The 13,184-nt window shown below is 41.1% G+C and overlaps 1 protein-coding gene across 1 annotated transcript in view; it reads right to left on the bottom strand.

Moving 5' to 3' along the window:
- The window catches only part of ITGA1 (integrin subunit alpha 1), a 110,470-nt gene that overhangs the window by 43,367 nt on the left and 53,919 nt on the right, over positions 1-13,184 (bottom strand). The window contains exons 8-11 of the mRNA XM_024210125.2: positions 11,727-11,877; positions 9,730-9,895; positions 2,164-2,237; positions 534-678 (exon numbers count right to left, since the gene is read on the bottom strand). Coding sequence (XP_024065893.1) covers positions 534-678; positions 2,164-2,237; positions 9,730-9,895; positions 11,727-11,877 — 536 coding nt within the window. The remainder of the gene's footprint in view (positions 1-533; positions 679-2,163; positions 2,238-9,729; positions 9,896-11,726; positions 11,878-13,184) is intronic.

Genomic DNA, 13,184 nt, shown 5'->3' with positions numbered 1-13,184 from the left:
GCTAACAGATAGTTGGCTTTTAGCTCATGCACTAAGCTCTAAAGGTCCCTGGTTCGATCCTGCCCACCGACGACATGGGTCTGTCGGTGTTATATCTACACTGCAACTGGGAGTGAGCCTTCTAGCCCAGGTAAATGGACCCCTGCTACCTTGGATCAACTCCCCTGGGTCTGAGCTCAAGTGATTAGCCTGAGCCTCCGCTGGTGCTGTAATGTCCACACTGCTATTTTTAGCATGTTAGCTTGAGCCAAACTAGCACGAGTCAATCTGCTCGGGCTGGGAAGCTTGCTCTCAACTGCAGTCTAGACCAGGGGTCGGCAACGTTTGGCACGCAGCTCGCCAGGGTAAGCACCCTAGCGGGCCGGGCCAGTTTATTTACCTGCTGATGTGGCAGGTTCGGCCAATCGCGGCCCCCACGGGCCGCGTTTCGCCGTCCCGGGCCAATGGGGGCGGCGGGAAGTGGCGCGGGTGAGGGATGTGCTGGCCACACAAAATTCATAGGTCAAAGGTTTCAGCAGGATCATTTCTCTTACCTAGATAAGCTGCAAGAGGTTCATTTCTTTCTGAAGACTTGTCACGAAATGTATCATTTCTTGGCATTAAAACCATGCTGTCTTTTTGCATGATTACTGTCCCATTCCAGTCATATGCTCCAACTGCTCCAAGCATGATCCAGTCCTTACATACAGAAAAATAAAACATTGCTCTTTACAGGAACCATAATCATCATCTCGGGATTTTCTTTGATATTCTTTGATTTTTGTTTCACATATACGTGCAATATTTAGCCTTGCCTTTCATACATTAGTAGTTCCTCACAATCATAAAGTGAAGTCACTTTTCATCCCATTTTTATTAACAACTTTGGGCCAAAGGAGTAAAGGCAAAGTGGAATATGCCTTATTCCACTGAGGGCTGCAGAGCCAGATAGCATAAGCAAGACAGCAAAAGTAGCCAGGGCAAGGCCAGCTGGGAAATGCACTCATTTAATGCCATTCCTGGGTAGCCTCTTAGTACAGTGCTTCTATTGATCTCCAGATGGATTTTAAACCCCTGGGGGTGGATCTGCTGATCTTTTGTGCCTGCAGGAGTCAATCTGGCCTTCCAGAAAAAGTAAAGGTGTCCCATTTCCAGTCTGCTGAAATACCAACAAATCCATTCATGCAATGAAGTTCTAATCTTGGCAGTTCGACCCTTTGGCTACTGCAACCATATACAGTACCAAATGGATCTTAAGCCTTCCTTAGGCTGGCAGTCTGGATAATATCTGTGTGCAAGGGCTAATGATCTCTCTGAATCATAATTACCATGTTATATTTTATATCCCTCAATGTAAAAGTGGAGAGATTGTATTTCTGAAACAGAGTATTTGTGCAAGGTCAAATGAAACAAAGTCTGTTGCTCAGTTTTCATCAATGCTAAACTCTAACTGCATTCAAACCTGTGGGGGTTTCACATGGGCCAGTTCATCTGATGAACTCGCCAGTTCATTCCCTCTCTCTTTGTGTTGTTTTCCTTTGCCTCTATTTTTTTTCTTAGGGTGGAGGTCTTTCCATCCTTTGGGCCTAGTATTTAATTGACATTTTAATTTTGTACATTGTCTAGATCATCACAATGGGCACAATATTATTTTCTAAAATAAATAAAGAGTTAATGATTTCTGGTTACTCTTAGTTTTCAGTACCCTGCACTGATGTTCCATTAATATTTACCACTTAGAATTTCTGTATTTGAAATAGTCAATGTATTAAAAAATGCTATACCTCTAGTAATACGGAACTTATATATTTCAGTATTTTATGGTTAAAACTGTCATTTAATAATATGAAATCCTTCCAAGAGATGGCATAACATCTCTTACTTTTAAAATACAATAACAACAATTTGCATTTATAGAAAACCATTTGCTGATTTCATGGTGCTATGTGAGCATTAATTAATTTAGATTCACAAAACACTGTGAGGGAATTACTTATTCTTATAAATATTTTTACATCCATTTTACAAATGACTGAGTTATTGAGAGCTCCAAAATGTGATACAGCAAACCAGTAACAAAATTGTGCACAGAATCCAGGAATCCTAATTCCAAATCCATGCATTAACCAATAAACAGCTGCTTCCCTTCTAAAAATATTTTTTACATCCAAACAGTCCATTTACCTGGGAATAATGAGCACTGAAGCCAGCTTGAGACATTTCCATTTCAAACGAGGCTGCCAGCTGGTCTGTTGTAGCTATCAAACAGGACATTTTAAGTTTTAAACATGTTATGGTTTCAGTATAAAATAATATAATGAAAACTCTGACCTGATGGGATGAGATCATGCAATTAACTAGACCGTTCACTAAACACAGTTTACTGTGCATCGTTATTTAATGAACATTACAGACTTAATGGCCTGAGTCATTAGTGCTACTGTTAAGAACAAGAAGCTGTTTCCACTCTAGTGCATTATATCCATTCTAACGTATTGTATTATAATTTGTTTTAAAATAATGTTTGGACTGACCTCAGCCCAACAGGCTCTAGCTTTTTGCCGCCCCAAGCACGGCAGGTAGGCTGCCTTTGGCGCCATGCCTGTGGGAGGTCCCCGGTCCCAGAGCTTCAGTGGCACGCCTGCGGGAGGTCCGACGGTCCAGAGGCTTCGGCGTACCCGCTGCCGAATTGCCGCTGAATCCGCGGGACCGGCGGCCCTCCCGCAGGCATGCCACCGAAGGCAGCCTGACTGCTGCCCTCACAGCGACCGGCAGGGCACCCCCCGCGGCTTGCCGCCCCAGGCCGCCACTGCAGCCCAATGGTAAATATGTTTGGTATGTCTGATCAAAATTGGCCCAGCTATTTTTCACTTGAGCTAAGTAAACAATAAAACCCCTATTTGTGCAACCTTTGTTTTTCTCTCAAATACTCAAAAATGGCAGGCAGCTTTAATGAAAATGTAGCAAAGTTGCCACTCCAGTGCACCACTTGTGACCAGATATAGTAATGGAGCAACACTGCCTCATTTTCCCCAGTGTCTTCTTTGGCTTACTCTGGCCAGAGGAGTGTTCTGGCCCTCTGGTCAGACCACTTTATAAATCCAACACCTTTCAGGGCCTCTGAGCCTGTTACCAAAATCCAACAAAAATATGAAAAGTAGGGCTGTCAAGCGATTAAAAAAATTAATCGTGATTAATCACGCGATTAATTGTGCTGTTAAACAATAACAGAAAACCATTTATTTATTTTTTTCTGGATGTTTTCTACATTTTCTAATATTTTCATTACAACACAGAATACGAAGTGTACAGTGCTCACTTTATATTTATTTTTATTACAAATATTTGCATTGTAAAAAACAAGAAATAGTATTTTTCAATTCACCTCATACAAATACTGTAGTGCAATCTCTCTGTCATGAAAGTTGAACTTACAAATGGAGAATTATGTACAAAAAATAACTGCATTTAAAAATAAAATAATATAAAACTTTAGATCCTAGAAAGTCCACTCAGTCCTATTTCTTGTACAGCCAATTGCTCAGACAAACAAGCTTGTTTACATTTGCAGGAGATAATGCTGCCTGCTTCTTGTTTACAATGTCATCTGAAAGTGAGAACGGGCGTTTGTATAGCACTGTTATAGCCAGCGTTGAAAGATATTTACATGCCAGATATGCTAAAGATTTATATGTCCCTTCATGCTTCAACCACCATTCCAGAGGACATGCGTTCATGCTGATGACGGGTTCTGCTAGATAACTATCCAAAGCAGAGTGGACTGACGCATATTCATTTTCATCATCTGTGTCAGATACCACCATCAGAAGGTTGATTTTCCTTTTTGGTGGTTCGGGTTCTGTAGTTTCCCCATCAGAGCGTTGCACTTTTAAAACTTCTGAAAGCATGCTTCACACTTCGTCCCTCTCAGATTTTGGAAGGCACTTCAGATTCTTAAACCTTGAGTCGAGTGCCATAGCTATCTTTTTAGAAATCTCACATTGGTACCTTCTTTGCATTTTGTCAAATCTGCAGTGGAAGTGTTCTTAAAATGAACAATATGTGCTGGGTCATTATCTGAGACTGCTATAACATGAAATATATGGCAGAATGCTGGTAAAACAACAGGAAACATACAATTCTCCCCAAGGAGTTCAGTCATAAATTTAATTAATGCATTATTTTTTTAATGAGCATCGTCAGCATGGAAGCATGTCTTCTGGAATGGTGGCCGAAGCATGAAGAGGCATACAAATGTTTAGCATACCAGGCATGTAACTACCTTGCAATGCCAGCTACAAAAGTGCCATGCGAATGCCTGTTCTCACTTTCAGGTGATATTGTAAATAAGAAGTGGGCAGCCATTATCTCTCATAAATATAAACAAACTTATTTCTCTGAGCAATGGGCTGAACAAGAAGTAGGACTGAGTGGACTTGTAGGCTCTAAAGTTTTACATTGTTTTGTTTTTGAATGCAGTTATGTAACAAAAAATCTACATTTGTAAGTTGCACTTTCATGATACAGGATTGCACTACAGTACTTTCATGAGGTGAATTGAAAAATACTATTTTTTTGTTTATCATTTTTAATGTGCAAATATTTGTAATAAAAATAATAATATAAAGTGAGCACTGTACACTTGCATTCTGTGTTGCAACAGAAATCAATATATTTGAAAATATAGAAAAACATCCAAAAATATTTAATACATTTCAATTGGTATTCTATTTAACAGTGTGATTAAAACTGAAATTAATCGCAATTAATTTTTTTGAGTTAATCACATGAGTTAATTGCGATTAATTGACAGCCCTAATGAAAAGCAATCATTTCTTCAGTCCAGCCAGGCTCAATAAGCCACCTGTTCCTCAGTTTCTACCATTTTCACCACACCTTTTTGCAGGTTCCTGTGTCTCAAACACCACCACTGTCCAGGGGTTAGTACACTCCTCCCCTTGCTAGCAGTTCAGGTAGGCTGCAGCTCATCAGGATTCCTGTCTCCAGGCAGGCTCCTTGCCTTCCACAGGACAGACTGTCTGTACCACTTTCCCCATCAGCCTCTAACTGTTGGGCTTCCCCTTTTTAAACTCTCCTTTCAAGCTTAATGGCCAACTAAGATGTGATAGGGTATGGCTAGTTAAGCCTCAGATTGCCAGTTAACCCCTTCCAGCCAGGGACAGGGTTTATATGCCTTATCAGAAAGGAATAATTAATGTTAGAGCCATGTGAACGTTCCACACCAAAACCCTAAACTGGGATAAACACAATGGATTTTGAATCCCAACCCCCCCTAAAAGATTCACTGAGCTTCAGGCAAGACTTGGCTGACCTGGCTTCAGACAAGGGCTGAGAGCCTTATTCTTTTCCAACACCCCACTCTTTCTTTTAGATGGCTTTGGATAAGGAGCTAATCTGGTGGCCTGGTATGATACTGCATCTTTTCAAAAGACTTCAGGAGGCAGCCAACTGGCCTCATCTTAATTTTCGGGGACTGCTGTCAGTCTAGCTCCTGTTACCTGGAGTGTTAGGGGACTGGCAAAGTAGGCTTCCTCACTCTTCTGAGAAGCACAGCAAATATCCTCAGTGGAATAAATAGTCTGTCCGGTCCCCCTTTCATCAATGGCAGGATTAGAAAGGCTTCCTGGCCCAACGCTACATTCAACTAATATCTTTACCTCATTCCGTGGGTTGATACATCCCAGAGAACAACCCATGGTAACAGAGAAAAAGGGGTTGTAAAACATACTTTGAGGTTTGCTTGGCAAGAACCCTCTGTTTGCCTGTAGTCTGAGAACCTTAACTCCAGGCAAACCTCAAAGAATGTGAAACAAACCCCTTTGTAAGAAACCATTGCCACATGCATATTAGTCACCAAAGGCATCAGAGGAAGTTCAGCCTGTGAAGTTCAGTACATAAAACACAGGTGTCCATCACTTGAGCAAAAGGAGTAATTTTTTTTGTCAACAATAAGCTATTAATTGCTGTGGTCAGCTACTAGAGGGAGACACGATCACAGGCACTCAGTCGATGTATTATACATGCAGACACAGCCCCGTAGATTGCACAAGACCTAAATATTGTACTAAGTCTGAAGAAAACAGGTAATTTTTAAAAGCAGAAAATTCTAATGTTACATATTGGCTGATATTTAATATTTACCATGGCTAGCCTTAAACTCCCCATGCTGGCCTCTCTATGGCCAGTGTGGTAAAGTGGGATCCTCCTGTTCTAGTGTAGATGACTATATTACAGTTACCGCTGTGAATATAGATTAGAGAATGGTGCCCACTCTAATTTTCCATTTGTTTTTTTAAACTGTGAAATATTCTACAAAAGATGTTTTGTGCAAAAACACTTCTGCCAACCTAAAGGTTGAGTAAAACAGAAAACTGCTGTTAAAACCACAGTCCATGCCATGAGACTTAGGGTCATATGAAAAAGATTATGTACAAAAATGCATTTTCTGGCACAGAATTGAATTGTGCAGTGTTTCTTGGCTTTGTTTTTTGCACTCTCTCTTTGTTTTTTTCCTTTGCCATTTTTTATAAACAAACAAAACCCGCAAGGAAATACAATGTAAGATTTATGTTAATGGGATGCTGGTTAGACTTGGAATTTAAACACATTAAAGTCAGGCGCTTCAAACATTAAGTTTCATGCTGTGCTGCAGAAGAGCACATTTAGCAAACCCTTTCTAGCCAGCACCAAAACCAAGAAGCTGTGTTTGACACAGGGAAGCTACCCAAGGGCAGGGACAAAGTGAATCCTTCCCCTCCCCTAGCAATATTGAGGCCATGGTTGATGCTGCAGCTCTGAGACTGGAATAACTCCAGCTGTGTCTTCGGCTCTGTGTGAGGCAATGACTACAGAATCCACAATCCACCTTGTCCAGCCCCCACACAGACTACACTGCACATTGGTACACAGGGGTTCCCAGGGAGTTGGGCTCCTTAGTGCATATTCTGCTGCCTCTGAGCGGCTGGACTGCACTGCTTCTGCTGAGTTTGGGGAACTCCCACGCCAAGGAAGAGGGGGTAGGATTTTGCTCTTAGTATTTTCAAATTCTGGTTTTATTATTAAAAATACTTCCACCAACCCCACAAGCGCCTCAGTCAATGTTACTGTAGAACCTTGGTCCCTACCCTCAGCCCCAAGCCCAGCTTCCCTAAAGGGGCAGCCAAAGATTCTCCCTGGTGCAGATGGCATAGAGCCTAGCCAGCTCCACTCCACCATTCCCCCACTCACCTCACAGAGAGGAAAATGCAGCACAACCAGTGCTCTATCTTACCCTTAGAGGGTGTGGTGAAGTCCTTATGGGACTTCCGCAGGTGATGTAACTCAGAACAGGCCTTGGGTTTCAGCCCCTGGCCAGCCCAGAATCAGTGGGTTGGAAAGAATTTTCAGAGCCACCTTCCTCCCCATCTCTCTAGCTGCACAAAACATAAGCCCAGCTCAGATGAGGATTGATTCAATTTTTCAATTCCTGACTTCTCTACGTTTAAATTATTAACCTTAATTTTGCCTGAACATCATTTTTGCATACAAGTGAAAGTTTATTTTTCCTGTGTCAAACAGGAGCTTATTTAAAAAGTCTTTTTGTATCAATTTGAAAACATTCAATATCTTGATCCAATGTACATGAAATTAGAAAATTGCTGGAGAAAAGGCTACATTTTCTTTGAGGTATGTAACAACATATGGTATTTTCTCTTTGTTTAGATAAACCTTTGTCTTTTGAAGGCCACTATTTCACCTCCCTCAAATAAACAAAGTTTAAAAGTGAGAAAATTAGAAGTCTTCAAAAGCCAAGAAAGGAAAACAAGAAAATATAACACTTACTTGAAAGAAGCTGTCTAATATTTTAAAACAATCCAGTTAAAAATATTGGTACTTTATCCAATCAAATGCTTTAATAACAACAAGCTGTCTAAATGTGTCTAAATAGTGGAAATTCTAATTTAAATGTTTTTATAAATTATTTCTTGTATTTATATTATTTCGTGACATTAAAGTTAATAATATCTTTTGGTCTAGCCATAAACAATCCCATTCTAATTATTTGGAAAGTTGAGATATTGAAATGTGAAGTATATACAGATGTCTTCCCTGCATAGCAATGTAATCCTTTTGAAAAGTGGCTATAATTTAAGATGAATAAAACAACTTGGTGTTCTGTTACTAGCCACACACTTGAAACACAATATTGACTGATTGGAATAGAGGATGTGGGCTGATTTGGATGGCGGATGTGGCAGCCATTATTACATAAAGGATCATCTCTATTAAAAATCTGGACTCCATGAACATTTCCAAAAGGAAAGGCTAGTTTGGTGCAGCTCTACCTCCTTGCCCAACTATCTTGTGTGGCAAAGTAATATGTTATAATTAAGGCTACGCGTTAGTGACGGGTATTTTTAGTAAAAGTCATGGACTGGTCATGGGCAGTAAACAAAAATTCACGACCTGTGACCTGTCCATGACTTGTACTATACACCCCTGACTAAATCTTGGGTGAAGGGTGGCCTGGGGGGAACCTCAGGTGCTGGGGGGGGGCATCCCAGGGGCACTTTGGGAGCTGGGGGAGGGTGGCCCGCGACCCCTGCTGGTGCTGGGGGGGAGCAGGCGGCAGTGCATGGCCCAACACCCCAGCTAGTGCTGAGGGAGGCAGTTGTCGAGGCTGACAGGTTCCCTACCTGGCTCTGCACCTCCCCAGAAGCGGTGACATCACCCTCCCTCAGCTCCTAGGCGGAGATGTGGCCAGGCAGCCCTGCGAGCTGCCTCCACCCCGAGCGCTGGCTCCGCAGCTCCCATTGTCTGGGAACCACGGCCAATGGGAGATGAAGGTGTGGTGCCTGCAGGTGGAGGCAGTGCGCAGAGCTGCCTGGCCATGCCTCCGCCTAGGAGCTGAGGGATGTCGCCACTTCCAGGGAGCCTCCCTGAGGTAAGCGCCACCCAGAGCCTTCACCCCCTCCTGCGCCCCAACCCCCAGCCCTGAGCCCCCGCCCATACCCAAACTCCTGCTGCTGCTGGGGGGGGGGGGGGCGTTGGTGGCCAAAGACTGCCCCAGCAGTGGCTGGTGCAGCTCGCCAGGGGCAGCCTGAGTGGCACCAGCCGCTGCAGAAATCCCGGAGGTCCCAGAAAGTCATGAAATCTGTGACCTCCGTGACAAACTCACAGCCTTAGTTATAATCAATAACTAACCAACATTTAGGAAGTAGTCAGATACTACTGTGTGGAGAGGCACTACAGAAAAATGTTGGATAGACAGACATGGTAAAATATTTCATCCTTTAAATCAAAATGCACTCCTTTCCCAATAGTTTCCAAAAATCACCTTGTCCCAGCAAACACCAGTGAAATGTAAAATGAGACCAGGAGAAATTTAGAGATCCATTGTGTCTTATATTATATTTAACACTTCAAACTCCAGGTAAAGTTTCAAAGAAATAAATATAGGAGGAAGAGATTTGGTACTGTTGGTGTGTTACCACAATGGTGCTTAATACAGTGACCTTCTTTACTTATTCCAGCCTACTGTCTCCATCTACTCAACCTCGGAGCATAGCATTTCACATCATCTACCCTTACTGATATGTATTGCAAGACAGTTGTATGACCAGCATGCTAAAAAATGAACCTATAATGTATTGTACTTTACCCAGTAAAATACATCCCCAAGAGCAGGTGATCCATTATTTACTTCAGTCATAATGCAAGGATACATTAAAATTTAAAGAAATTTCATACCTTCTAGGGCAAATATTCTCTCTCCAAGTGCTTCAACAATACTAAGAAGAGCTAATTCATCTGAGACATTGAAGAAATGCTTTTCAGTAGGTTCACTTGCAATTGATTTTATTTCCTCCACAAATTTCTCTGTACTTAAATTTCCTCTGCTGTAGCTACCAAGAATCTAAGGCAATAAAAAAATGTCAAGAATATATTTCACACATTATATTTTAAAGACACATTTTAGGCAGATTGTCAGTGCATACTGGGAAATAGTACCTTAGCTTAATTCAATCCACTTAACATTAGCCCTACAGTGTCAGAAAAGCACTTTTGGTAATGTGAGATCATGAATATTAACTTTAAAGTTTGTCTAGAAGTTGACACAAACTCTCGTGTTCCCTTCAAAAAAACAGATTCTCACAAACATCAAATTTAAGGGAATATATATACATCCAGAAACCTCCATAGAAGTGTGAATTTAGAGTGAGGTTTTCAAAAAAGCTCAACTGTGTTCCCACTGGTATCTTCAAGGAGTACACCAGGGGTCGGCAACGTTTGGCACGCGGCTCACCAGGGTAAACACCCTGGCGGGCCGGGCCAGTTTTATTTACCTGCTGACGCGGCAGGTTCGGCCGATCGCGGCCCCCACTGGCCGCGGTTCGCCGTCCCGGGCCAATGGGGGTGGCGAGAAGAATGGTACTGGAAATCAGGAAAGCTAGGTTCTGTTCCCCGCTCTGTTGCCAACTTTGTGAGGTCTTTGTCAATTATGTAACTTCTCCATGCCTCAGTTTACTCAACTGCAAAATGGGAGACTTCCTTAATTCACAGGGATGTTGTGAAGGTTAATTAACTGAACTTTGTAAAGCACTCTTAGATTCTTGGATAAAATTTTCCCCGTGGATTACAGTATTATTTACTACTAGCGATAGGCCAGAAACTTATCTCCAGGTCCCAATTCCTCTGGCTTTTGGGGAAATACAGATCCAGATAGAGACCTGAATTTTGCTAGAGCCCATCAATAACTATGACATTTCAGCTCCACCTGGGATTTTTAATTTGGTGAACTCTTGCTAAATGAAGGAAACCACCACCAAAGCCTCATGTGTTACCATCTGCCACTACTAAAACACTGGCAGCCTAAGACCAAATATTGTTTTCTTCTTAAAAACCTGTGATTTGTGCCATTTAGTTACACTGATGTTTACTATTTAAACAATTAGCAGTGAGCTGCTTGGCCTTGCAGGAACAGTACTTCCTGATAGCATTGTTCATGAGTGGGGGTAGCAGGGAAATGGATTCTTGGATCTGGCAGTTATCTGCTCTGCCTACAAAACCTGGAAGCAATACAACTCTGGTGTTCCTGTTAGGAGCAGTAAAGAGAAACGTGATCCTGAAGAGGGATTAAAAATAAACCAAGTACTTTTTAAAAAATCAACTAGTTAAATATAATGAGACTAATTCTAGTGTATAGTTACAGTAAATAGTTGACACACAAAAATATTTAAGGACCTCATGTTTCTCTGCATAGGTTATTTTCACATAGGAAATAAAATCTCAAATTTTATCTTCATTCTCCCCTGGCTTATAGGATTTGCCCTCCTCCATGAGAGAGCAGCTTCGGTATCCTAACTGCATAGATCAATGAGGAATAAAATGATTAAAAACCTGATAGAAGAAGTTGCTGGATGATTCAGACTAATTCACTCAATTCACTTTTGCTCTTAACAAATAGATTTTACATGCTTTCTCACACACACACACACACACACACACACACACACACACACACACACACACACACACAAGGGGGATGGATTGATTGGCTTTTTCTGATGTGTTATAAAATTGGAAAGATATATTTTGTGTTCTTTAAGTTTCTCTTATTTACCCCTCTCTCTTGAACAATTATAGCTCCATAAAGATGCTGTGAAATAAACTTTTTAACAGGCATTACAATTTAAAAGATGAAACATGCTTTTAAGATCTAAATTTCCCTGTATCATTTCACTTACGGCAATAGAAAATCTCTGAATGTTTTCATGTTCACAGTCCTCAATCACGTTTGCTAATTTGTAGTTGTCGTGCGATTCCCCGTCAGTCACAATAACCATTACTTTCTTTACTCCTCTTCGTGCACCACGAGCCTCAGTGAATGCCTCTTTCCTTTAGGCAACATACATAGAATACAGAAAAGCAAAATACCATTCTGATTTCACAGAATTTTTAAAAAATGGATCAGAGACTAAACTACTTGTTATCAACCAATAAGCAGAGGGGAGGCATAAATGCTTAATCTGATCAAATGTTAATATAAATACCAATTATTATTATAACAGTCTTTAGCCAAAGATTTTTACAAACTAATTAATTATTCATTAATTAATGTTTCATGGTGTAATAAAATCATAGGGACAGCACAGTCATCATCTACAGGGTGCTTGGAAAATGGAGTCCAGGACTTTCTGTTCCAAAACTACAGGTTTCTCCGGCTTGTATCAAAGGAGGATATCTGGTAAATGCACTGTCTCTTGTTTGCAGCCACAGATTCTTTACATAGGTGAGAAGGTCACCCAACCATCTAGTAATTACTTGCCAATACTTGGGTCAGGTAATCAGAATGAGATTAATAGTCACACCAGTAGCACAACATGGCTGTCTGAAGATGGGCAATGAATTGTTTTATAAGAATATAGCAATCCTGCTATGACAGAAAAACAAACAACAGACAGAAAGGAGAAGAGAAGAAAGAAGAACATAATGGATGGAATTTTCAAAAGTTCTCAGCACTGGCCTAATTCTGATCCCATTGTATACAATGTATTTTGTTATGGCAGCATTGCTGTATTCTTCTGAGACACTGCATAATCCATCTCCAGCCAGCTATGTTGTGCCTCTATTGTTATTGTAAATCTGTTTCTAATTACCTGACCCAGACCTGTTGGGCGACCTTCCTACCCACTGTAAGGTATTTGTGTCTGTAAATAACATACAACATGTTCACCAGCTATTCTTCTTTGAAGTATGTAGCCGTATACATTGTCTTCAAAGGGAGCAAAGCTAGATCAATGTTGAACACTTTTGAAAATCTCACCCCTACATTCTTTTCTCTTTCTTTTACGTGTACTGTGAACTCTGTCTCTTTCAGTTACCTCACAGGCTAGCCTGATGGATTCACAGTGCTGATCAAACAGCTGTCCACATCAGTTGTATGAGAGTCTGATTTTGCATTTATTGTCTATTCAGCAGAAGCCAGAATTCATGTATTGCAGGTAAGGGAGGATTCCTAAAGTAACAGTATTCAGAAAAAAGGACTTTAATTCTCCCTGCATGCTCAGTGCTTGAGAGCCAGTACTTTCAGAAGGTTCTGATGCTCAGCATCTAATCGAATCACAGATTCTTCTAAGTTTGGGTCTGAGAGAATGACTCTTACAGCTTTCTACTACAGGATTTGTTTTACTGAAGAGTATCAC

This window comes from Terrapene carolina, unplaced genomic scaffold, assembly GCF_002925995.2.
Source record: "Terrapene carolina triunguis isolate 2854851 unplaced genomic scaffold, T_m_triunguis-2.0 Scaffold69, whole genome shotgun sequence".
NCBI lineage: Eukaryota > Metazoa > Chordata > Testudines > Emydidae > Terrapene > Terrapene triunguis.
The sequence above is the reverse complement of the archived record's forward strand: the minus strand, read 5'-3'. Positions and strand labels throughout refer to the sequence as shown.